General features: G+C 47.6%; 2 protein-coding genes across 5 annotated transcripts in view; one reads left to right on the plus strand and one right to left on the minus strand.

Moving 5' to 3' along the window:
- SAAL1 (serum amyloid A like 1) overlaps nt 1-26,473 on the minus strand; it is a 129,667-nt gene that overhangs the window by 52,977 nt on the left and 50,217 nt on the right. The gene's annotated exons all lie outside the window — the stretch shown is intronic.
- On the plus strand, nt 64-24,858 carry LOC134969862 (keratin, type I cytoskeletal 9-like). 4 transcript variants are annotated; one of them, XM_063946062.1, is made up of 4 exons: nt 64-338; nt 3,052-3,171; nt 6,116-6,292; nt 24,606-24,858. In XM_063946062.1, exons 1-4 carry the CDS (start codon nt 296-298, stop codon nt 24,683-24,685), a joined length of 420 nt encoding a protein of 139 aa, XP_063802132.1. In that variant the 5' UTR covers nt 64-295; the 3' UTR covers nt 24,686-24,858. The 4 variants fall into 4 exon arrangements, with proteins under 4 accessions (XP_063802132.1, XP_063802129.1, XP_063802130.1 ...); XM_063946059.1 differs by having other exon boundaries at nt 75-338; nt 6,116-6,746; XM_063946060.1 differs by lacking the exon at nt 64-338 and adding an exon at nt 2,177-2,346 and having other exon boundaries at nt 6,116-6,746.

Raw genomic sequence — 26,473 nt, forward strand, 5'->3', positions numbered from 1 at the left:
CAAGGGCTATATGTGATGTATTTTAGCCATAAAAAGGTATTATACATTGCTGCCCAGGGCGCCCCCCCCAGCGCCCTGCACCCTCAGTGACAGTTGGTGACTGTTGGTGAAGTGTGCTGACAACAATGGCGCACAGCTGCAGTGCTGTGCGCTACCTTATGAAGACTGAAAGTCTTCTGCCGCCTGTTTCTGGACCTCTGGACCTCTTCAACTTCGGCATCTGCAAGGGGGGTCGGCGGCACGGCTCCGGGACCGGACTCCATGGCTGGGCCTGTGTTCGATCCCTCTGGAGCTAATGGTGTCCAGTAGCCTAAGAAGCAAATCCATCCTGCACGCAGGTGAGTTTACTTCTCTCCCCTAAGTCCCTCGTAGCAGTGAGCCTGTTGCCAGCAGGACTCACTGAAAATAAAAAACCTAACTTAAACTTTTATTCTAAGCAGCTCAGGAGAGCCACCTAGATTGCACCCTTCTCGTCGGGCACAAAAATCTAACTGAGGCTTGGAGGAGGGTCATAGGGGGAGGAGCCAGTGCACACCACCTGATCCTAAAGCTTTTATTATTGTGCCCTGTCTCCTGCGGAGCCGCTATATCCCCATGGTCCTTACGGAGTCCCAGCATCCACTAGGACGTCAGAGAAATGTCTATTACATCTCAAAATACCCTTGTAGTGTAGCAGTCCCCAAATTATCTATCTCAAGTGTCTTAATTAGTCCGCTGTATTGGATGGAAGCTTTAGGTGAAGCGGAGGCCATGCCAGTTTACACTTGTCCTCATTGCATGATGCCATGGTCCTACTTCCAGAAATATGAATCTGGTGTCCAGCTTACAAAACTGGCCACCCGCAAGAGATGCAAAGTGGCCATAGCTGTAACTGACCGCACTGGGCGTTATGTGCGAGTCCATATAGGACTGGCTCTCTCATCTCATCCTCCTAGAATGCGTTCCACTCTAAGGACCTTAAATGGGACCGGATGAGGTCATTGCTTCGTTGTGATGCAGCTTGTTATACGCCGCTGTGGGACATTGTCTGAATGGTGCTCCCTTCTCCAGCACAAGGGTTTGGAAGAGACTGGGGGGTTGGACAACTTTACAAAAATGGGGTCTCCCCCCCCCCCCCAATTCCCCAGAGCTATCATTCACCGCCTATGTGTGATCCTGCCCTGTGGTAATGGTAACAATGACATGGGCTTCCTGTCCCACATTCCCCTGGGCCTTACTGAGGCGCTTGTACTATTTTGTCACACAATACATATTGCCCAACCTGCTCCAACCAGCCAACCCTCGGTGATGACTCCCTCCTAGCGCTCCGACACATGGCCAGTGGCTACCTCTCTGCAATACAAGAATATCATCTATATCCAAAAGCATTACCCTAATTCTCTTAAACACGACATTGCTGTATCAATCATCCAGCCAAAATACTGCCCTATGTAGTGTTCATTCTAGCACCCTGCACCTTTCAAAACATGTGCAGTTCCTCTTTCCTGCCTGGGGTGTCGCTCTCTGCTCTGGTGCTTCTCAGATCACTCTGGTCTGTATCTGAGCACTGAAATACAGAGCAGAGTGTGATGAGGAGCACCAGAGCAGAGAGCGACACCCCAGGCAGGAAAGAGGAACTGCACATGTTTTGAAAGGTGCAGGGTGCTAGAATGAACACTACCTATGCTGTAGTCCTACCACCAACAGAACAACGAGGAGTAATGGTTCTCGGCTCCTGTCATAACGAGACGAGAAGATTGGCGAGTCAAGTCATGCATCAAACTATTTATTTTGCTATTGATTTACTGATTGTTAGATGAACAACTTCTATAGACATTATGGATATGATTACTTCTTGGTAAAAAATAAAGCTTGGGACGTATTCGTGGTTTTATTTTTATACGCTTTATTTCCGCTAAAACATGTTAAGCGCACTTCTGCTAATAACGTCTTATTTGTCCCTCGCTGCATAACTAATGTATGGGAAGACTCTGGCTATGACATAGATGCAGTGAGGTCATTGGACCAATATACAGACTAGCAGTCATTCCGCGGTGTAGAAGCTTGAGGAGTAATAATAATTCCTGCATCAGCTCAGCTGAAACAGAATACTTTGTGCTAATCGCTTGACATTTCGTTTGGCCGAGTAATATGTGTGTTTTAGAGAACAATAACAAAAGTCCAGTTACGCAGCACAAACAACAACTTCCAACACTATAAAGTCAAACACAAAATAATGATACAGGCAACACTGCACCTAACCTGATGGAACATATAAAAAGGGATATAAACTGGACATTTATACATGTGCTGGACAAAAACCTGACCACCAGCTGCTGTTGTCCCAGGAGTGACCGTCCGGCCACGGTGAGTTACTGCCCGCATACAATGATTCCTATGTACAACACTATAATAATATGCAGTGAAATGAGGGGGAATTATGTTCTTGCTCACAGGTTATATCACCAGTAAATATAAATACAAAACCCCCCGGCACATTTCACTTTATACAGGGACAATTCACAAGATAACGAAACCCGACTGTTTCCTCTACATCTTACGGCCACCACCAGGGCACACTTGTCCTCACACCAGCCTAGTCGTATGAAGGAAAAGCTGTGATGTAGCTGTACTGCAATTTCTGGGGATGAGTGCGTCTGAACCTCACAACTGCAAAGTCCCAGAAATCCAACACTGGTACATTATCCTTTATTGGTGCTGGGAGCCTGGGACCTAAGGTGGATCCATATCTCACGTGTATCAGTGGTTTTAAACCACTAAATATGGGTCTGCCTGTCTGTTATATCAGAAGAACAATTTCATTTACTTAGTGTTGGATCCTGTAACATAAAGCTGCAGGTTTAGAGGTTACCATTATTTTACACACTATTATAGCGCTTCTGAATCTGTCTCCTCCTGGTTTGTCTTTCTGTATAATGAAAATGACATTAGTGGGGGTTATGCAGGCAGACGGCGACTGGAGCAACGTTCACATCAAGTCACTATGTATAGCGTCCTGTAGAGTTACAGTAAAACGATGTACTGGTGACCAGCTGCCTCGTGTCCCTACAGATAGACCCCCAGCCTGGTATAGGATGAAGACACTGCTCTGCATTGTGCTGCTCTCTGCGCTGTTACCCCCAGCTGAAAATAGTCATCATGATCAGGAGCGTGTGCTGCACAAGGATCAAGGTAAGTCTATAATGCAAGACAATAAGGATTTATATGGTAGGCATATAGAACTGTCTACAGTGCACATTAAGAGTAGGACCACTTCCAGACACCCCCTTGCATGGGGCAATCCACAGTCCTCTCACACAGATATATATTTCAGTAAATTAGCACTGTGTGTTACCAAGTCTGGATATTTTGATAGCTGTAGACACACGACGATCAGCAGCTTGTGTGCGTCAGGGCCAAAGCCGCTGTAGGGTATAGGACGCTTCTATTCCATTGTTATATCGGAAGTACTGTCTCACCTCTCTTACAGACACTACCTTTCACATACCTCTCACTCCCTTCTCTGCCCCCCTCACTTCCTCATTCTCCACCATTACCTTCACAACCCACTTCACATCCAAAATGTAATCCATCCATCATGACATCACCGCCCTCCAGGCCATCCTTGTCCCACCTTCTCCCCCATCTTCGCCTGTATCCTGCCAACTCCAACTTCCTCCTCCAACGTTTCTGGAAATTAAGTCACGGTCCTTGTACAGTCTTTCCTCTTTGTTCCTATCACCTCCCTCCTCCTCCACGCCATCTCTCCCGTTGCATATTCCCATCTTGCCCATCACTTCAACCTTTCTGTCTCTCTCATCAGGTACTGTCCTTTCTGCTTTCAAGCATGCTCTTGTCTCTCATATCCTTTAAAAACCCACCACTGACCACCTCAGTCTGGCTTTTGTCGTCTACACTCTACAGATAAAAATGCACCACCTAAATTTAGTAATGACTTTCTTTCTGCCAAATCCAAATCCATTGCCCTCTGCTAATTTTCCTTGATTTCTTCAATGCTTTTGACACTATGGACAACTGCTAGGCCTGCAAATCCTTCCTCCGTTGGTCTGTGTGACACAGCTCTTTTAGCTGTCCTCCTACCTCACTGGTCACATTGGGGCAGATGTATTAACCTGGAGACGGCATAAGGAAGTGATAAACGCACCAGCCAATCAGATCCTAACTGTTAATTTACATATTGAAGCTGATTGGCTGGTGCCTTTATCACCCTGCACATACCACTGGTTTATCACTTCCTTATGCCTTCTCCAGGTTAAAACATCTGCCCCAATGTCTCTTCTCATGACTCAAGTTCTTCCTCCAAGGTACTATTATTGGTCCCCTTTTTTTTCCTCCCTGTATACTTCCTCCATAGGCAAGCTTATCGGTTCTTTTTTACCCCAATGTCATTTCTATGCTGATGACACACAGATCTACCTCCCCTCTCCTGACCTTTCCCCCTCACTCATGTCTACAGCTGAGTCTCCACTATTTGTCCTGGATGTACCAGCACTTTCTTAAAGTTAACAAGTCTGAAACTGTGCTGATTGTACTCCCAACCCCCGCATCCCCTCTGCTCCCACAAATTTACTGTCAAATTACATCACTATCTCTTCTATCACACATGTCTGCTGTCTTGGAATTATCCTTACCTTCGCCCTCTCCTTCAAGCTCCAAGTTCAGTCCCTCTCCCAGTCTCGTCACTTCCACCTTCGAAAAATCTCCAGAATCAGACTATTTCTTACCACGAGGAAACAAAGTCCCTCATCTACTAAGTAGACTAACTAGTCATCTCTAGACTGGACTACTGCAACCTTATCGTATATGGCCTCCCTTACATCTTTCAACTCTACTCAGTGCTTCTGCTCGGCTCATCTTCCTCTCCAAATGAACTGCTGCTGCCTCCCTTCTCCAACAGGCCCTACATCTGTCTCTCCTCTCCAACAGGTCCTACACTAGCTCCCCTTTCCAGTCACTCCAATTCTAACTTCTCACAATCACACACAGCACCCCACCCAATCCACTCTCCCTTACAGCGACAACCTCATCTCCCACTACCCACTTCTTTCTGCCAATGACCGCCATCACTAGACCGCTCTCACCAATCAGAATGTCCACCTTTCTCCAAAGCTCCAGATAGGCTCTGAAAACCCATTTCTTTATTAAACCTGTCCAGCTCTCATCCGGACTCACCGCTCTATACTCCTCACTCACCGTCTCTACTCTCTGAGTCATCCCTGTCTGTCTGCTCCTTCCCTTTGGAGTTTAAAGCTCACACAAGAACATCTTTCTCCGATGTGCTTTCCCTTCCCAAACAACAGCACCAAACCTTAAGGCTGAACAGCAGGTGCTACTTCTGTGTGTATGACTGCATATACAGCAATGGTTATAAAGCCAGTCTTCTGCAATGTTTTGTACTGGAAGTCTTTTCTTCTAGCATTTTATTCTTCTCGTTTGCATGGTTTCCACACTTACGCACTTGGTAAGGCGCTTTGAAACCTTTGTGGAACAATATAAAAAGTGAAAACTCACAAAAGAATGAAAGATAATTTATAAACCCTCCCAGAACCCCTTTAGGAACAGTGTTATAAACCTTCATTAGTAGAATAGGGATGGACCTTCTGCAGGTAAGAACAAGTGCTCAAAAATGGTATCCTAAGGTGACACCTTCCACCACTAAGGTTAATTTACAATGATCAAAAAAAAAAAAAAATACTTGCAATCTTGTTAAAAGGACATGTACCAGTAAGTCTGGAGGCTCTTTTAGGCCCGTAGCCAGAGTGAATGAAGAGTGTTTTATACAATCAAAAAGAAACTATTCACCCAAAACCAAAAACACTGGTACACCTACCGCTACCCAAATAGCAGTAGGAATCCAGTAGTTTTGTTTCGAGGGCACTTAGTGGCTGTATGAGTAGCTGACCAATCAGAGCACTCAGCACAAGCAGTGTTGGATCACTAAAGTTCAAAATTCTCCTGACACCTCTGCTAGATAAACAGGACTGTTAATCAATCACAGTGGGGTGAGGAAATGCACATAAAGACAAGCAGGCAATGGATAATCTTGAAATAAACAGCTTATAAAGCAACCTGAAGGTTTCTCATATGACCCTTTGTTTTTATTTTTCTAAAAAAGGTCATGAAATGATGGACTCCAGTGGTGGAAAGCCAGATGAAAAGCATGGCCTTAGAAAGCCGAGGTCGTTAGAACAGTTATCTGGCCTAGCCAATATTTTTGGATCATCATCAGGTGGACAGAAGAATATGCTTTCTGGCTTAGCCCAAACACTTGGCTTATCAGGATCTGGGGCTGGTAAGAAAGGCTTGTTAGGAGGACTAAAAGATCAGTTATCTGGACTAACACAGGGGGCTGCTGGCTTATTAGGATCCGGGGGTGGTAAGAAAGGCTTGTTAGGAGGACTAAAAGATCAGTTATCTGGACTAACACAGGGGGCTGCTGGTTTATTAGGATCCGGGGGTGGTAAGAAAGGCTTGTTAGGGGGACTGAAAAATCAATTATCTGGACTAACACAGGGGGCTGGCTTATCAGGATCTGGGGGTGGTAAGAGAGGCTTGTTAGGGGGACTAAAAGATCAGTTCTCCGGACAAACACAGAACTTTGGCTCATCATCGGGAGGACGACAAAAGAAGAGTGGACTGAGCCATAGGTCTGGATCTTTCAGCCAGGGCTTAAAGACAGAAGGGTCGCGAAGAACTGGAAGATATGGCTCTTCTCAGGATGGGATGCAAGGCGGAGGATTTAACAGGTAAAAACGTTAAAGCTTAGCAAGAATAGATGACTTCTGTTATTCTGTTATTACCGTAGCTAGGGTAAGTTAAGCAGTGAACTTCATGTTTTCTCTCTCTCTGATCAACTTATCCCCATACCCCAGGTATAATAGCTGTGCGACAAAGTTTCCCATTACATCATGCATCCATAGTTATTAATACAGTCATTCTGTCTCTGAATTGTCCCATAAAACTGGTGATATCACTAAACGAATGACATCAACGTTTCAGTGTTCTTACTAGTTGCTAATGAATTGGTAAACGCCATATTGGTACAGCACAAAAAAAAATGGCTGTTTCAATTGCATGTATAGATGTGTCCTCAAACTATTGTCGCAGCCGTGCCAAACACTCATTCTCGGAGTGCCATGTCCTGTGCTAATCAGCTTGTGTAGAGCCCTGTTTTCGCTTGAATGTGCATTTTCGTTGCACAAGTTAAATATCGGATGGTAAAAATAGGATTTTAATTACCTACCGGTAAATCCTTTTCTCGTAGTCCGTAGAGGATGCTGGGGTCCATTTTAGTACCATGGGGTATAGACTGGTCCACTAGGAGCCATTGGCACTTTAAGAGTTTAATTGTGTGGGCTGGCTCCTCCCTCTATTTCCCTCCTACCAGACTCAGTCTAGAAACTATGCCCGAGGAGACTGACAACTTCGAGGAGAGAAGGATTATTATACACAGATAGTGGCGAGATTCATACCAGTTCACACAAACAAAGCAAACCAAGCTAACTAGCCTGAAAACTCGGCAACAGCTGAAAACATTACTGAACCCAGTAAAAACGCAGTACTTAACCAAGAACAAAGCAGTACTGAACCAAGTAACCACTGCAGGATAACGAAGCGCTGGGTAGGGGCCCAGCATCCTCTACGGAGTACGAGAAAAGGATTTACCGGTAGGTAATTAAAATCCTATTTTCTCTTACGTCCTAGAGCAGGCCTGGCCAACCTGTGGCTCTCCAGCTGTTGTAAAACTACAAGTCCCATCATGCTTTGCCGCAGTTTTGCTATTAAGGAATGCTAAAACTGTGGCAGGGCATGCTGGGATGTGTAGTTTCACAACATATGGAGAGCCACAGGTTGGCCAGGCCTGTCCTAGAGGATGCTGGGGTCCATTTTAGTACCATGGGGATGTACCAAAGCTCCCAGAACGGGAGGGAGAACGCGGAGGCTCCTGCAGTACTGATTGGCCTCTGAGGACCTGCAGTTTGGTCAAAGTATCGAACTTGTAGAACTTGGCAAACGTGTTCGACCCAGACCAAGTAGCTGCTCGGCAAAGCGGCAAAGTTGCAAAGCCGAGACACCCCGGGCAGCCGCCCAGGAAGAACCCACCTTACGAGTAGAGTGGGCCTTTACAGATTTTGGTGAATATGCATACTGAATAGTGAACCTGATCCAGCAAGAAATTGTCTGCTTAGAAGCAGAACACCCAATTTTCTTGGGATCATATAGGACAAACAGAGTCCGATTTCCTGAGCTCAGCCCTATCTTCATGGAAGATTAAGTAGGGGCTCTTTTACAGGACAACACCCCCAATTCAGACACACGTCGAGCAGAAGCTAAGGCCAACAAAGTGACAGCCTTCCACGTGAGAAACTTGACCTCAGCCTCCTGGAAAGGCTTAAACCAATCCGACTGCAGAAAATGCAACACCACATTAAGATCCCAGGTTGCCGTTGGCGCCACAAAGGGAGGCTGGATGTGCAGAACCCATTTCAAAAAATCTGACCCTCAGGGAGGGCAGCCAATTGTTTCTGGAAGAAAATGGATAAAGCCGAAATCTGGACCTTTACAGATCCCAAGCGCAGGCCCATACCCGCACCTGCTTGCAGGAGGAGGAGAAACCGTCCAAGGTGAAACTCCACCGTAGGAAACTTCTTGGATTCACACCAAGACACATTTTTTCCAAATGCGATGATAATGTTTAGACGTTACTCCCTTCCTAGCCTGTATCAGGGTAGGAATAACCTTGCTCGGAATCCCCTCCAAGCTAAGATCTGGCGTTCAATCTCCATGCCGTCAAACGTAGCCGCAGTAAGTCTTGATAAGCGAACGGCCACTATTGCAGAAGGTCCTCTCGAAGAAGAGGCCTCGGATCTTCCAGCAACTACTCCAGAAGTTCTGCGTACCAAGCCCTCCTTGGCCAGTCCGGAGCAATGAGGATCGCCTGAACTCTTGCTCTTTTTCAAGCTTTAGAATCCTTGGGATGAATGGAAGTGGAGGAAACACGTACAGTGACTTAAACAGCCACGGAGTTACCGCCACTGCTTGTGGGTCTCTCGACCTGGAACAGTACCTCCGAAGCTCCTTGTTGAAAGGGGAGGCCATCATGTCTATTTGAGGTACACCCCAAAGACTTGTCACCTCAGCGAACACCTCCGGATGAAGGCCCCACTCTCCTGGATGGAGATCGTGCCTGCTGAGGAAGTCCGCTTCCCAGTTGTCCACTCCTGGAATGAAGATTGCTGACAGCGCCACTGCGTGCCTTTCTGCCCAGAGGAGGATTCTTGACACCTCTGACATCGCAGCTCTGCTCTTCATTTCCGCCCTGTCGGTTTATGTAGGCCACTGTCGTTACATTGTCCGACTGCACTTGAATGGCCTGATCCTGCAGAAGGTGTGCTGCTTGTAGAAGACCGTTGTACACAGCTCTTAGCTCCAGGATGTTTATTGGAAGAAGGGATTCCCGACTTGACCACCTTCCTTGGAAGGATTCCCCTTGGGTGACTGCACCCCAACCTCTGAGACTTGCATCCGTGGTTAGAAGGATCCAGTTCTGAAACTCGAACCTGCGGCCCACCAGAAGGTGAGACGTATGCAGCCACTAGAGGAGTGAAATCCTTGCTTTCGGCGACAGACGTATCCTCTGGTGAATGTGTAGGTGAGATCCCGACCACTGGTCCAGGAGATCCAGTTGGAATGACAGAGCATGAAATCTTCCGTACTGTAGAGCCTCGTAGGAGGCAACTATCTTCCCCAGAAGGCGAATGCACTGATGAACCGATACCCGGGCAGGCTTCAAGACATCCCGGACCATTGACTGTATCACCAACGCTTTCTCCACCGGCAGAAACATCCTCTGCACGTCCGTGTCGAGGCTCATCCCCAGGAAAGACAATCTCCTTGTCGGCTCCAAATGTGACTTTGGATGGTTCAGGATCCAACCATGTTCTCTGAGCAGATGAGTCGTGAGAGCAATGGACTGTAACAACGTCTCCCTGGACGATGCCTTTATCAGCAGATCGTCCAGATATGGAATTATGTTCACTCTCCATCTGCGTCGGAGAACCATCATCACTGCCATCACCTTGGTGAACACCCTCGGTGCCGTGGAGACATCGAACGGCAGTGCTTGGATAGATTTGCACTGTTAGACAGTCACTGGGATAAGCCTGACGCGGCGGCCAAATTGGGATGTGGAGGTACGCATCCTTGATATCTAGCGACACCAGAAACTCTCCAGACCTGAGTTCACCACTCTCAGACTCCATTTTGAATTTGAACTCCCTCAGGTAAGGGTTTAATGATTTCAAGTTCAAAATCGGTCTGACCGAACCATCCGGTTTCGGTAGCACGAAAAGGTTTGAATAGTAACCCTTGCTGCAGATGAGACGGAACTGGAACAACGACCTCTGACTGTTCTAATTTTCGGATGGCTTCCTGTAGGATAGCCCTTTCTGTCAGTAAAGCTGGCAAGCCTGATTTGAAGAATCGGTGAGGCGGAAGCTCTTGAAACTTCAGTCTGTAACCCCTGGGACACAATAGCCTGTATCCAGGCCGGACGACACCCAGACGTGGCTGAAATGTCTGAGTCTTGCTCCCACCTGTCCGATCTCCAGGCCGGGCGGACCACCGTCATGCTGAGGATTTGAGGAACCAGAAGGAGGCTTCTGGTCCTGGGAACCTGCATTTGCAGGTTTCTTGGATTTTACCCGACCACCTCTAAAGAAGGTGGTAGGAGGCTTGGACTTTTTTGTCTTAGCGTTCTGAAAGGACTGCGAAGTAGATGAGGAAAAGGGTTTCTTCGTAGAAAGAGCAGCTGAGGGAAGAAAAAGTGACTTACCCGCGGTTGCCGTGGAAATCCATGCATCCAACGCTTCCCCAAATAGAGCCTGACCTGTGAAGGGTAGGTTCTCCACACGTCTCCTGGATTCCGCATCTGCAGACCATTGGCGTAGCCAGAGTCCCATGCGAGCTGAGACAGCCATGGAAGATATCCTTACATTCAGAGTACCCAGGTCCTTCATGGACTCCACCATGAAACCCACAGAATCCTGTATGTTACGTAAAAACAAATCGTATCCAAATCCTCTACTAATGTGCCCGACAACTTTACTATTGCTTTAGAAATCCATGCACAGGCAATAGTGGGCCTCAACGCCACTCCTGAAGCAGTGTACATGGATTTGAGGGTAGTGTCATTCTTACGATCAGCCGGTTCTTTTAACATGGTAGATCCCGGGACAGGTAAAACCACCTTTTTTGACAGTCTGGAGACAGACGCGTCCACTATGGGTGGGTTTTCCCATTTCTTTCTATCCTCCTCAGGGAAGGGAAAAGCAACCAGAACCCGTTTTGGGATCTAGAATTTTTTCTCCGGGTTTTCCCAGGATTTTCAAATAGGATTTTAATATACCTACCGGTAAATCCTTTTCTCGTAGTCCGTAGAGGATGTTGGGGAGCATCATAGACCATGGGGTATAGACGGGTCCTGTGGAGCCTTGGGCACTATAAAATTTGAATAGTGTGGGTTGGCTCCTCCCTCTATGCCCCTCCTCCAGACCTCAGCTTAGGAACTGTGCCCGAGGAGACGGACAACCTCGAGACAGGATACTACAATGTTGTGTGGCGAGATTCACACCAACTCACACTGAACTTATAACATGCAACCACATCTAACTCAACGAAAACACGTCAATATACATGAACCAAAGAGTGGCAGCAACAGCTGCCATTACTTAAGTAATAACTGCACAGGGAACAGAAGCACTGGGCGGGCGCCCAACATACTCTACGGACTACGAGAAAAGGATTTACCGGTAGGTATATTAAAATCCTATTTTCTCTTACGTCCTAGAGCAGGCATTCCCAACCACGGTCCTCAAGGCACACTAACAGTGCAGGTTTTAGCGATATCCAGGCTTCAGCACAGGTGACATAATTAGTAGCTCAGTTATTTTGATTTAACCATCTGTGCTGCAGCCTGGATATCACTAAAACCTGCACTGTTGGTGTGCCTTGAGGACCATGGTTGGGAATGCCTGTCCTAGAGGATGTTGGGGAGCGTCATAGACCATGGGGCCAATACCAAAGCTCCCACTAGGGGAGGGAAAGTGCTGAAGTTCCCTGCAAAACTGATTGACCAAACTGGAGGTCATCAGAGGCCAAAGTATCAAACTTGTAGAACTTTGCAAATGTGTTTGATCCTGACCACGTAGCTGCTTGGCAAAGCTGAAGTGCCGAGACACCCCGGGCAGCCGCTCAGGAAGAACCCACTTTACAAGTAGAGTGAGCCTTGACCGAAGTCGGTTTCGGCAGTCCCGCCAAAGAATAAGCGTGCTGGACAGTACAACAGATCCAGCGACTAATAGTCTGCTTAGAAGCAGGAAACCCAATTTTATTGGGATCATAAAGCACGAACAATGGGGGTCATTCAGAGTTGTTCGCGCGTTATTTTTTTGTCGCAACGGAGCGATTAGTCGCTAATGCGCATGCGCAATGTCCGCAGTGCGACTGCGCCAAGTAAATTTGCTATGCAGTTAGGTATTTTACTCACGGCATTACGAGGTTTTTTCTTCGTTCTGGTGATCGGAGTGTGATTGACAGGAAGTGGGTGTTTCTGGGCAGAAACTGGCCGTTTTATGGGTGTGTGCGAAAAACGCTACTGTTTCTGGGAAAAACGCGGGAGTGGCTGGAGAAACGGGGGAGTGTCTGGGCGAACGCTGGGTGTGTTTGTGACGTCAAACCAGGAACGAAACTGACTGAACTGATCGCAGATGCAGAGTAAGTCTGGAGCTACTCAGAAACTGCTAAGAAGTTTCTATTCGCTATTTTGCTAATCTTTCGTTCGCAATTTTGATAAGCTAAGATTCACTCCCAGTAGGCGGCGGCTTAGCGTGTGCAAAGCTGCTTAAAGAAGCTTGCGAGCGAACAACTCGGAATGAGGGCCAATGCTTCTGACTTTCGAAGAGGAGCAGTCCTCTTGACATACATCTTTAAAGCCCTTACAACGTCCAAGGACTTCCCCGTAATAGAAGCGTCAGTGGCTATGGGCACCACAATAGGTTGGTTGATATGAAAAGATGATACAACTTTTGGAAGGAACTGCTGACGTGTTCTCAACTTAGCCCGATCCTCATGAAAAATCAGGTAAAGGCACTTGTGAGACAAGACCCCCAATTCAGACACCCGCCTTGCGGATGCCAAAGCCAACAAGGTGACTACCTTCCATGTAAGAAATTTTAATTCTGCCTTCCATAAAGGTTCAAACCACTCCGATTGCAGGAACAGCAATACCACATTAAGGTCCCATGGCTCCGTAGGAGGCACAAAGGGAGGTTGGATGTGCAGAACCCCTTTTATAAAAGTCTGAACCTCTGGAAGGGTAGCCAATTGTTTCTGGAAAAATATGGGACAAGGCCAAAATTTGGACCTTGATAGATCCTAACTTTAGGCCTACATCCACTCCTGACTGTAGGAAAAGAAGTAAATCCACCCAACCAGAATTCTTCCATAGGGAACTTCTCGACACCAAGAGACATACTTTCGGCAAATTCTATGGTAATGTTTTGACGTCACCGCTTTTCTAGCCTGAATCAGGGTAGGAATGACCTCGTTCGGAATACCTTTCCGGCCCAAAAGCTTTCGCTCGACCTCCATACCATCAAACCTAGAAGCAGTAAGAGCCTTCGAGGCCCTGGGTCTTGACTTTGAAGAAGAAGGAACCTTCTTCTTAGAACGAGACTCAGAAGTCTTTGCAGGTCTATGAGGGCCCTGAGGTTTGTCAGAACCGCAGCTACTGGATCTGGACGGTTTTGTTCCCGAGATCCCAATGCTAGAACTAGCCGGAGGATACCTCCCACAAGGAGTGGGAGTATCCACTTGGAATAAAGTATCCCAACCATCAGCTTTAGGCAAAGGAGCCTTACGACTCTTTGAAGATTTAGGTAAAGGATGTTTACACTTCTGCAAAGCACTCAAATTGGACACCTCCTTTGGAGATGTAGTCTCAGGCTGCACTGCGTCAGCCACCGTATGAGAAAAAAACAATCTTCTTTGGAAGCGGATCCAGGTCTGATTCTAGTACCTGTGTCCCTGTAGTAAATGAGGTAACCTTATTACAAGGCACAATCTCAATTTGTGTTGATAGCAAGTCAGTGGTTGTTCCTTCAGGACAGTCTACTGTAGGATTAGATTGTGGAATAATCTTTTTCGGCTGCAGAATTCTGCTATTTCTATCGATTGCCATTTGAATTCTCTGTAATTGTCTATGACAATTCCGCCAGGAGGGAGCTTTTAACTGTAAACAGGAAAGCAAAGTCGCAGTTGATTTTGTGATACCTCCCGACTAAACACCCACAGGGGAGTCCCAGCGTCATTGTGGGGTAGATGGTGGAACAGAAGCAGTCTTCTCATCCTGAGGCCCTGCTGTCGCAGGCTTACCACCACGTCCCTGACTCCTTCCTCTACCAAAGAAAGAAAGGGGTGGAACCTCTAGCTCTCCCCGCTTTACCACCTCTGAAAGGTTACGGAGATGGACCAAAATAAGGTTTCTTCGTAGGAGGAGCAGCAGCAGAAGGAAGAAAAGCAGACTTGCCTGCTGTTGTTTTAGATATCCACGCATCTAGTGGTTCTCCAAACAAAGCCTCCCCTTCATAGGGTAGGGATTCTACATTTTTCTTGGATTCAGCCTCTGCAGACCACTAGTTAAGCCAGAGGCCCCTGCGCGCAGATACCGCCAAGGCAGATGACCTTGCCGCTAATAAGCCAATGTCTTTCATGGCTTCAACCATATATTCTGCCGAATCCTTAATATGAGTCAATGTGGATATAATTGTATCCTTGTCAATGGTATCAATATCTGCAAGCAAATTTTCCGCATACTATTCAATGACATTAGAAACCCATGCACCTGCAATGGTAGGTCTAAGTATAGCCCCACTGGCTGAGTATATAGACTTGAGGGTATTCTCAATTTTTCAGTCCGTCGGTTCCTTCAGTGAAGCCGTGCCGGGGGCGGCTAACGTAACCCCTTTGGACAATCGTGACAGGGAGGCGTCTACTACAGGAGAAGTTTCCCACTTTTTTCTATCACCCTCAGGAAAGGGATAGGCCAGTAATAGTCTCTTAGGTAATTGGAATTTCTTTTCTGGAGTCTTCCAGGCCTCACTAAACAGAGCATTTAAATCTTCCGACACAGGAAAAGTAACTACAGGCTTCTTATCCAAATGAAAATAAGCTTTCTTCCATTGTGCAGGAGTTTCATCAGGAATATCTAACACTTCCTTAACACTTGTAATCAAATTCTGAATACGCTTAGAGAGGGTAGCATCCGCCCCCTTAGAATCCCCGTCAGTGTCCCCTGTATCGTCATCAGTATCTGTGTTGACATTAAGTAACCGCGTCAAGGAGCGTTTGGCGGGGCCTGAAGAGGGACCCCCTGCTGAGGCAGAGGGACCTGTACATAGGGTATCTTCTATAGATCTCTTCCAAGTCTGAAATTCCTTATCAGATTGTATAAATCTGTCATGTAACTGAGCAATCATATGTTTAATGGTCCCCTATCCTTCTGGTTCTTCCACAGAAGGATCATGGAACAGACAGTCCTGTTTATCAGGGAGGAAATCTCCCTCAGTAGAAATAACCTCTGCATCCTCTAAAGTCTCCATTGTAAAAATACAAGAATACTGTGTACATACACTCACAGTCACACAGGGTTTTACAGGTCCTGCACTGAGATCTGGAAGGACACAGAAGTATGAGCCAGCCCCCACAGCGCTATGAAAAGGGTTAAAATAATGCAGCGCATAATATATATAATAAGAATTTACTTACCGATAATTCTATTTCTCATAGTCCGTAGTGGATGCTGGGACTCCGTCAGGACCATGGGGGGAATAGCGGGCTCCGCAGGAGACAGGGCACATCTAAAAAAGCTTTTAGGTCACATGGTGCGTACTGGCTCCTCCCCCTATGACCCTCCTCCAAGCCTCAGTTAGGTACTGTGCCCGGACGAGCGTACACAATAAGGAAGGATCTTGAATCCCGGGTAAGACTCATACCAGCCACACCAATCACACCGTACAACTTGTGATCTGAACCCAGTTAACAGTATGATAACACAAACGAAGTAGCCTCTGAACAGATGGCTCACAACAACAGTAATAACCCGATTTTTGTAACAATAACTATGTACAAGCATTGCAGACAATCCGCACTTGGGATGGGCGCCCAGCATCCACTACGGACTATGAGAAATAGAATTATCGGTAAGTAAATTCTTATTTTCTCTAACGTCCTAGTGGATGCTGGGACTCCGTCAGGACCATGGGGATTATACCAAAGCTCCCAAACGGGCGGGAGAGTGCGGATGACTCTGCAGCACCGAATGAGAGAACTCCAGGTCCTCTTTAGCCAGAGTATCAAATTTGTAAAATTTTACAAACGTGTTCTCCCCTGACCACGTAGCTGCTCGGCAAAGTTGTAATGCCGAGACTCCTCGGGCAGCCGCCCAGGATGAGCCCACTTTCCTTGTGGAATGGGCCTTTACAGATTTAGGCTGTGGCAGGCCTGCCACAGAATGTGCAAGTTGGATTGTACTACATATCCAACGTGCAATCGTCTGTTTAGACGCAGGAGCACCCAACTTGTTGGGTGCATACAATGTAAACAACGAGTCAGATTTTCTGACTCCAGCTGTCCTTGAAATATATATTTTTAATGCTCTGACAACGTCCAGTAACTTGGAGTCCTCCAAGTCGCTAGTAGCCGCAGGCACCACAATAGGCTGGTTCAAGTGAAATGCCGAAACCACCTTAGGGAGAAATTGAGGACGTGTCCTCAATTCTGCCCTGTCCGAATGGAATATCAGATATGGGCTTTTGTATGACAAAGCTGCCAACTCCGAAACTCTCCTGGCTGAAGCCAGGGCCAACAGCATGGTTACCTTCCATGTAAGGTATTTTAAATCTACCGATTTTAAAGGCTCAAACCAATGAGATTTGAGAAAATTTAGAACCACGTTCAAATCCCACGGTGCCACTGGAGGCACTATTGGGGGTTGTATATGTAGTACACCTTTGACAAAAGTTTGTACTTCAGGCACTGACGCCAATTCCTTCTGGAAGAAAATTGATAAGGCCGAAATTTGAACTTTAATGGACCCCAATTTGAGGCCCATAGACAATCCTGCTTGCAGGAAATGTAAGAATCGACCCAATTGAAATTCTTCCGTTGGAGCCTTCTTGGCCTCACACCACGCAACATATTTTCTCCAAATGTGGTGATAATGTTGTGCGGTCACTTCTTTCCTGGCTTTAATTAAAGTAGGAATAACTTCCTCAGGAATGCCCTTCTCTTTTAGAATCCGGCGTTCAACCGCCATGCCGTCAAACGCAGCCGCGGTAAGTCTTGGAACATACAAGGTCCCTGCTGAAGCAGATCCCTTCTTAGAGGTAGAGGCCACGGATCCTCCGTGAGCATCTCTTGAAGTTCCGGATACCAAGTTCTTCTTGGCCAGTCCGGAGCTACCAGTATTGTTCTTACTCCTCTTTTCCGTATAATTCTCAGTACCTTTGGTATGAGAGGCAGAGGAGGGAACACATACACTGACTGGTACACCCACGGTGTTACCAGAGCGTCCACAGCTATTGCCTGAGGGTCTCTTGACCTGGCGCAATACCTGTCCAATTTTTTGTTGAGGCGAGACGCCATCATGTCCACCTTTGGTTTTTCCCAACGGTTCACAATCATGTGGAAAACTTCTGGATGAAGTCCCCACTCTCCCGGGTGAAGGTCGTGTCTGCTGAGGAAATCTGCTTCCCAGTTGTCCACTCCCGGGATGAACACTGCTGACAGTGCTACGACATGATTCTCCGCCCAGCGCAGAATCCTTGCAGCTTCTGCCATTGCGCTCCTGCTTCTCGTGCCGCCTTGTCGGTTTACGTGGGCGACTGCCGTGATGTTGTCGGACTGGATCAACACCGGCTGACCCTGAAGCAGCGATTTTGCCAGGCTTAGAGCATTGTAGATCGCTCTTAGCTCCAGTATATTTATGTGAAGAGACGTCTCCAGGTTTGACCACACGCCCTGGAAGTTTCTTCCCTTTGTGACTGCTCCCCAACCTCGTAGGCTGGCATCCGTAGTCACCAGGACCCAGTCCTGTATGCCGAATCTGCGGCCCACTAACAGATGGGCAGTCTGCAACCACCACAGGAGAGACAACCTTGTTCTCGGTGACAGTGTTATCCGCTGATGCATGTGCAGATGCGATCCGGACCATTTGTCCAGCAGATCCCACTGAAATGTTCGTGCATGGAATCTGCCGAATGGAATCGCTTCGTACGAAGCCACCATCTTTCCCAGGACTCTTGTGCATTGATGTACTGACACAGTTCCTGGTTTTAGGAGGTTCTTGACAAGTTCGGATAACTCCCTTGCTTTCTCTTCCGGGAGAAATACCTTTTTCTGAACCGTGTCCAGAATCATGCCCAGGAACAGCAGATGTGTTGTCGGGGTCAATTGAGATTTTGGAAGATTTAGAATCCACCCGTGTTGCTGAAGCACTACTTGTGTTAGCGCTACACCGACTTCCAGCTGTTCTCTGGACTTTGCCCTTATCAGGAGATCGTCCAAGTAAGGGATAATTAATACGCCTTTTCTTCGTAGAAGAACCATCATTTCGGTCATTACCTTGGTAAAGACCCGAGGGGCCGTGGACAACCCAAACGGCAGCGTTTGAAACTGATAATGACAGTCTTGTATCACGAACCTGAGATACCCTTGGTGTGAGGGGTAAATCGGGACATGTAGATAAGCATCTTTTATGTCCAAGGACACCATGAAGTCTCCTTCTTCCAGATTCGCTATCACTGCTCTGAGTGACTCCATCTTGAACTTGAATTTCTTTATGTACAGGTTCAAGGATTTCAGATTTAGAATAGGCCTTACCGAACCGTCCGGTTTCGGTACCACAAATAGTGTGGAATAATACCCCTTTCCCTGTTGTAGGAGGGGTACCTTGACTATCACCTGCTGAGAATACAGCTTGTGAATGGCTTCCAAAACCGACGTCCTTTCTGAGGGAGACGTTGGTAAAGCAGACTTTAGGAACCGGCGAGGGGGAGACCTTTCGAACTCCAGCATGTAACCCTGAGATACTATCTGCAGGACCCACGGGTCCACTTGTGAGTGAACCCATTGATTGCTGAAAATCTTGAGTCGACCCCCCACCGTTCCTGAGTCCGCTTGTAAAGCCCCAGCGTCATGCTGATGGCTTTGTAGAAGCCGGGGCGGGCTTCTGTTCCTGGGCAGGGGCTGCTTGCTGCCCTTTCTTACCCTTTCCTCTGCCTCGCGGCAGAGAAGACTGTCCTTTTGGTCGCTTTTTATAGGAGCGAAAGGACTGCGGCTGAAAAGACGGTGTCTTTTTCTGTTGGGAGGGGGTCTGAGGTAAAAAAGTGGATTTGCCGGCAGTTGCCGTGGCCACCAGGTCCGAAAGACCGACCCCAAACAATTCCTCTCCTTTATATGGCAATACTTCCATATGCCTCTTGGAATCCGCATCACCTGACCACTGTCGCGTCCATAAACTTCTTCTGGCAGATATGGACATCGCGCTTACTCTTGATGCTAGAGTACAAACATCCCTCTGAGCATCTCGCATATAAAGGAAAGCATCCTTTAATTGCTCTAGAGTCAATAAAATACTGTCCCTATCCAGGGTATCAATATTTTCAGTCAGAGAATCCAACCACACTACCCCAGCACTGCACATCCAGGCTGAGGCTATTGCCGGTCGCAGTATAACACCAGTATGTGTGTATATACTCTTCAGTGTAGTTTCCAGCCTCCTATCTGCTGGATCCTTGAGGGCGGCCGTATCAGGAGACGGCAACGCCACTTGCTTTGATAAACGTGTGAGCGCCTTATCCACCCTAGGGGGTGTTTCCCAGCGCGCCCTAACCTCTGGTGGGAAAGGGTATAATGCCAATAACTTCTTGGAAATTAGCAGTTTTCTATCGGGGTTAACCCACGCTTCATCACACACGTCATTCAATTCCTCTGATTCTGGAAAAAATACAGGTAGTTTTTTCACCCCCCACATAATACCCCTTTTTGAGGTACCAGCAGTATCAGAGATCTGCAAAGCCTCCTTCATTGCCGTGATCATATAACGTGTGGCCCTATTGGAAAATACGTTTGTTTCTTCACCGTCGACACTAGATTCATCTGTGTCGGTACCCGTGTCGACTGACTGAGGTAAAGGACGTTTTACAGCCCCTGACGGTGTCTGAGACGCCTGAACCGGTACTAACTGGTTTGCCGGGCGTCTTATTTCGTCAACTGACTTTTGTAATGTGCTGACATTATCACGTAATTCCATAACTAAAGCCATCCATTCCGGTGTCGACTCCCTAGGGGGTGACATTACCATCATCGGCAATTGCTCTGCCTCCACACCAACATCGTCCTCATACATGTCGACACACACGTACCGACACACAGCAGCCACACAGGGAATGCTCTAATCGAAGACAGGACCCCCTAGCCCTTTGGGGAGACAGAGGGAGAGTTTGCCAGCACACACCAAAAGCGCTATAAATGTATATAAACAACCCTAGAAGGTGATGTTTACTATATATGCGCTCTTAATATATAAATATCGCCAATTTATGCCCCCCTTCTCTTTGTTACCCTGTTTCTGTAGTGCAGTGCAGGGGAGAGACCTGGGAGCCTTCCTCACCAGCGGAGCTGAGCAGGAAAATGGCGCTGAGTGCTGAGGAGAATAAGCTCCGCCCCTTTTTCGGCGGGCTTTTTCCCCGGTTTTTAAGAAACTGGCCTGGGTTAAAATACATACATATAGCCTTAATGGCTATATGTGATGTATTTATTTTGCCACTAAAGGTAATTATATTGCTGCCCAGGGCGCCCCCAGCAGCGCCCTGCACCCTCCGTGACTGAGTCAGTGAGCCGTGTGACAACAATGGCGCACAGCTGCCGTGCTGTGCGCTACCTTCAAGAAGACTGAGGAGTCTTCTGCCGCCTGCTTTCCGGACCTCCGTTCTGCCGTCTCTTCAGCGTCTGTAAGGGGGATCGGCGGCGCGGCTCCGGGACGAACCCCAGGCTGACCTGTGTTCCGACTCCCTCTGGAGCTAAGTGTCCAGTAGCCTAAGACTCCAATCCATCCTGCACGCAGGTGAGTTGGAAATCTCTCCCCTAAGTCCCTCGATGCAGTGATCCTGTTGCCAGCAGGAATCACTGAGATTGAAACCTAAAAAAAAAAACTTTTCTAAACAGCTCTTTAGGAGAGCCACCTAGATTGCACCCTCTCGGACGGGCACAAAAACCTAACTGGGGCTTGGAAGAGGGTCATAGGGGGAGGAGCCAGTACGCACCATGTGACCTAAAAGCTTTTTTAGATGTGCCCTGTCTCCTGCGGAGCCCGCTATTCCCCCCATGGTCCTGACGGAGTCCCAGCATCCACTAGGACGTTAGAGAAATATATATATATATATATATATATATATATATATATACATACATACATACATACATACACACACACACACACACACACACATACATACATACATACACATACACACATATATACATACACACATATATACACACGCACACACACCATATAGGTCCTATAATCCACCAAAATGCGCTCCCCCCTTTCTATAACACCCTGGTACCACAAGGAGTGAAGAGGTGAAGAGGAGGCCAGCGTCCCTGCCGCGCGTCCTGTGCGGTCCGTGCAGCTTCTTAAAATGGCGCCGGTGGGCTGGAGCTGAAAAAGAGCCAAAATGGCGCAGAATCTCCCGCGTTTTGTTATTTATACTGGCCGGAGGGATTTATACGCAAACAGGGTTAATAACCCCTGTTTGCCACTGTGCCAGTTTAGGGTAGTATGCCAGCTCAGAGCACCCCCCCCCCCCCCCCCCGCGCTCTGCACCCAATGGAATGCAGTTTAAGCTAGCGGTGCGCAGCGTCTCATACCTGCGTCTCCGTCCCGTCAGCCGTCATAGATGCTAGCTTTCCGCTGTCGGATCGTTAGCGTATTAGTACTCACCACTCGACGTCTTCTGGCAGTTTCAGGGAGTGGCGGCTGGTGCTGCAGGAGTGAGCGTTCGCCATCAGGGGCTATGCGATTAGTACCCTCAGGAGCTAATGGTGTCCTGTCAGCGGGAGCAGAAGCCATTAACTCTCTAGGAAGCTGGTTCCTGCTGCCCCCTCTGAGTCCCACGAAGCAGGGAGGCTGTTGCCAGCAGTCTCCCTGTAACTTAAAACTTAGAAATATTCTTTTCCTGGCTCCTCTTCTGGAGCTCTCTCGGGCACAATTTCTAAACTGAGGTCTGGAGGAGAGGCATAAAGGGAGGAGCCAACCCACACTATTCAAATGTTATAGTGCCCAAGGCTCCACAGGACCCGTCTATACCCCATGGTCTATGATGCTCCCCAACATCCTCTAGGATGTAAGAGAAATAGCGTTTAATTCTTTAGACACAGGGAAGGTTAGCAAAGCTTTCTTATGGTCAGTGAAGTAAGCCTCCTCAACCTGCTCAGGTGGTGTGTCAGTAATGTGTAACACATCCCTAATGGCCTCAATCATGAGCTGCACACCCTTTGCAAGGGATGCCGCCCCCCTCAGCACATCCCCATCACAGTCTGCCGTGTCTGAGTCGGTATCCGTGTCGGCTTGCATAATCTGGCCAAGTGTCAGCTTCTTTGGACATGTGCTAGGGGAGTTATAGACCCTACACACTGGCCGATTTTTTGGAAAGATATGAACGATCTCGTTCATAAATGAACGAGAACTCGTTCATATCTTTCAGTTCATATCTTTCAGTGTGGAGGCTCCAGCGATGAACGATGTCGGCTGTACATGCAGGCCAATATGGACGATCTCGTCCATATTTGCCTGCACTTCAATGCAGCCGGGTGACGGGGGGAGTGAAGAAACTTCTCTCCCCCCGTCACTGCCCCCCCGCCGCCGGGTCGCTCGTCGGCCGTATCCGCCGTCGGGCAGCTCGGCGGCGGGTCGGCCAGTGTGTAGGGCCCTTTAGAAGGAATAAGAACAGACCCTGATCAGACTGCCATGGAATTCGTTAACACCTGAGTTTCAGTCTCAGTATGAGCTACACTAGTAGAGATCTGAGAGAGCATTCCTTTAATGGAAGTAAGCCAATCTGGCACAGATATAGAAGCCTGAGACAAGACATTACGTTCCTGGGTACATGGAATGGATTCCTATGGAGAAGAAACTTCCTTTGCAGCATAAGTCACAGAGTCCCCAACTGAGTACCCTTAATAGACTACACAGTAATTGACAGCCTCCTTCCCCACCCCCCTTCTACAACCCCCTGGTACCGCACAGGATAGCTGGAGTCGTGTGGATGGAAAGCCCTTCCCTGTCAGCGTCTCTGTAGGTGTATCTGCAGGGAGAAAATGGCGCTGGAAGCTGCTGGGTCTGCACTGAGGAGAAGCTCCGCCCTCTGAACATGGCGCGTCTTCCAGCACTTTCAAATCTTTATACTGGCCTGAGGTATGTGCTAGCAGCGTTACAGAGGTCCCCGATAGCCTTGAGTGACCAATGTAGGGTATTTGCGCTGGCTCAGGACGCCCATCATAGCACCGCACTGTGTACCACTGAGCTCTCCGGAGCGCAGATAGAACTGCGCTCCAACCCTTATGCCGCCATTCACACCGGCTTCCCGCTGGTCGGGTCACCGGTGACACACTCACCACCGGAATCTTCTGGCTCTGTTAGGGAGTGGCGGCATGCTGCGGGAGTGAGCGGTTGCCTCGGGCGGCTAACGATCATCACCCTCAGGAGCTCAGTGTCCTGTCAGCGGAGCTAGTGGCCATTAACCTCTCAGGGTTGGACACTACTCCCCCCCTAAGTACCACAAAGCAGGGAGGCTGTTGCCAGCAGCCTCCCTGTGGCTAACTCTAAGAAAAATAATAAAACTAGAAAAACTCCTATGGAGCTCCCCTAGCTGTGACCGGCTCCGTCGGGCACAGTTTCTAAACTGAGTCTGGTAGGAGAGACAAAGGGAGGAGCCAGCCGACACCATTAAGGTCTTAAAGTGCCAATGACTCCTAGTGGACCCGTCTATACCCCATGGTACTAAAATGGACCCCAGCATCCTCTAGGACGTAAGAGAAAGACCGCTTGACAAGACTGTGTTGCGTAATTTGATATGCAACACTTTTACAGCTGTGTGTAAATGAGTCCGAATCTGTATCCAAAGTGCCACAATGCAGCAGCCGCGTTTTTTGTTTTACACGCCAAGTTCCATTCTGCTTCGTCTCCATACATATGTAAATAATAATTCCCTGTGCGGTCGAAGTCGCACCCAAGCGTCTCGGTAATTTAAAAAGTCACTACTCTACAATACTCTGTGTGCAGCTCAATTGCACCGGGCGTCTCAAGCGGCATAGGGCGTATTGAGGCTTGGTGTATGAAGACACATCATCTGTAGGCCACTGGTACATTATGATGTTTCAATCTCATAGTATCTATATGTATAAATCAAAATATGGTTTATTTTTAACTATTAAAATTGTTTATGGAATAAAATAATGTAGAAACATTTTTATCATCCTAGTTACGGCCGAGATGACATGGGCGACTCATACTGACACAAGTGACCAGTATCCTGGGAATCATCATTACAAGGGGGAGTAGAGGAACCAATGGAAAGGTCACCTCCAAGTGTGTGAAAGCCAATCAGCAGTTTATTCCGGAGCGGTTCTAGAATGCGCTTACACCCCCCTTCCCATTCAGACAGGCAAAATCTGTAACTCACTATACAAAATAAGACTTCACAATGATCCAATAAAGTTATTCTAACTGGAAAATCTGATGTTCAGTATTTGCACTGATGAGCTCTAATCTGTGAGACAGTTGCGACAGTCTTGGGCGTGATGCACTTTGGAGACAGTGGTGGCGGGGGCCTCAACCCCATACATTAATAGGAATGACACTGGGAGCTAGTGACACCCCTGATAATGCCCAAATGCTGCACATCAGTGAGGTCACTGGTTTCCGATATATAGCTGGAGCCACGCTCATCTAGCCTTCTCTGCTGCACCTAGGTGCACCAAGGCTTATTAGCATAAACCTTTCATCTATTGTTCTCAGCTGCAATACAATACAGATACAGCAGAGGATTAGGGGGGTAATTCAGACCTGATCGCAGCAGCAAATTTCTTAGCAGTTGGGCAAAACCATGTGCACTGCAGGGGGGACAGATGTAACGTGCAGAGAGAGTTAGATTTGGGTGGGTTATTTTGTTTCTGTGCAGGGTAAATACTGGCTGCTTTATTTTTACACTGCAATTTAGATTTCAGTTTGAGCACACCCGCTCCCAAATCTATCTCTCTCTGCACATGTTACATCTGCCCCCCTGCAGTGCACATGGTTTTGCCCAACTGCTAACAAATTTGCTGCTGAGATCAGGTCTGAATTAGGCCCTAAATCCGACAGCACTGGCTCAGTTAACCCTATTAAAAGGGATAGATGAGCAGGGCTCCATCTGTATGAGAGAATGTAATACATTTAGAGATAGCAATGGCCACAGTATATATGTTTTTTTTTTTTTCATTTTTGCAAACAAATTCAAGGGAATGGAAAGGGGTCTCTGAGCACCTCTGAAGAGTGAAAGCACCACCACCCAGATGTGTATTATATCACTGCACGGAGCCCACGGAGCACAGCTGCACTTTGTATTTATTACACAGTCGATAATTCAAAATAACACAGAGTCTCTGTCAATAAACGCAACTCACTGATATGCGGGAACCAACGCAAATAATCAGTGTGGACCCTAAGACTGTATGTCCCTACTGCAAGGTCTTACTGACGCAGATGACGCTGCTTCTGCCAGCCTTTACCTCTACACGCAGAAGCTCAACAGATTACTACCGTACCATCTCAAAATTAATATCGTTGGGGGAAAACAGCTTATTAATATAAACCATTTATTCCTTATTTTATTAAATATATACATTTTTCTTTTTTCATTGGTGGGACTGAAGGCCTATATCTGGACCCCCCGTTCCTCCGCCTGCATGGAGACGGCTCACGCATGGGCACATCAGAGATTTTCTCTATAAATTACAGCGACAGGGGATTTATTTACTATTACTGCAATTAGGAATAAAAAGAAACCCCACAAATCAATCCTATCAGTCTGTGACGTTAAGAGAAGTTGCTGAGAGTCCCTGTCACCCAGACAACTACTGGGCAGACGCCACAATAACAGCAGACTGACCATTCCCTTCACATATACACATCGGCATCACGTCAGCAGCCGTCTGTGCCCGGTATAGATATTCATGAGGCCCGGTACTGGCTGGAGCATGCTCAGCGTGTGTCGGTAGTGACGGACAGGCAATCACCTTTATCTATACATGTGGGTGTACTTACATAGCCTGTTATCAACGGCACAGTGACCGCCATGAGCACAAACCA

The sequence above is a fragment of the Pseudophryne corroboree genome, chromosome 11 (genome assembly GCF_028390025.1).
Source record: "Pseudophryne corroboree isolate aPseCor3 chromosome 11, aPseCor3.hap2, whole genome shotgun sequence".
NCBI lineage: Eukaryota > Metazoa > Chordata > Amphibia > Anura > Myobatrachidae > Pseudophryne > Pseudophryne corroboree.

Coding starts and splice junctions, on each gene's coding strand:
- LOC134969862 (XM_063946059.1), top strand. CDS start 296: ATGGTGTCCAGTAGCCTAAGAAGCAAATCCATCCTGCACGCAG. Junction 339..3,051: donor CAAATCCATCCTGCACGCAG/GTGAGTTTACTT, acceptor GTGTCCCTACAG/ATAGACCCCCAGCCTGGTAT. Junction 6,747..24,605: donor CAAGGCGGAGGATTTAACAG/GTAAAAACGTTA, acceptor TTATCATCCTAG/TTACGGCCGAGATGACATGG.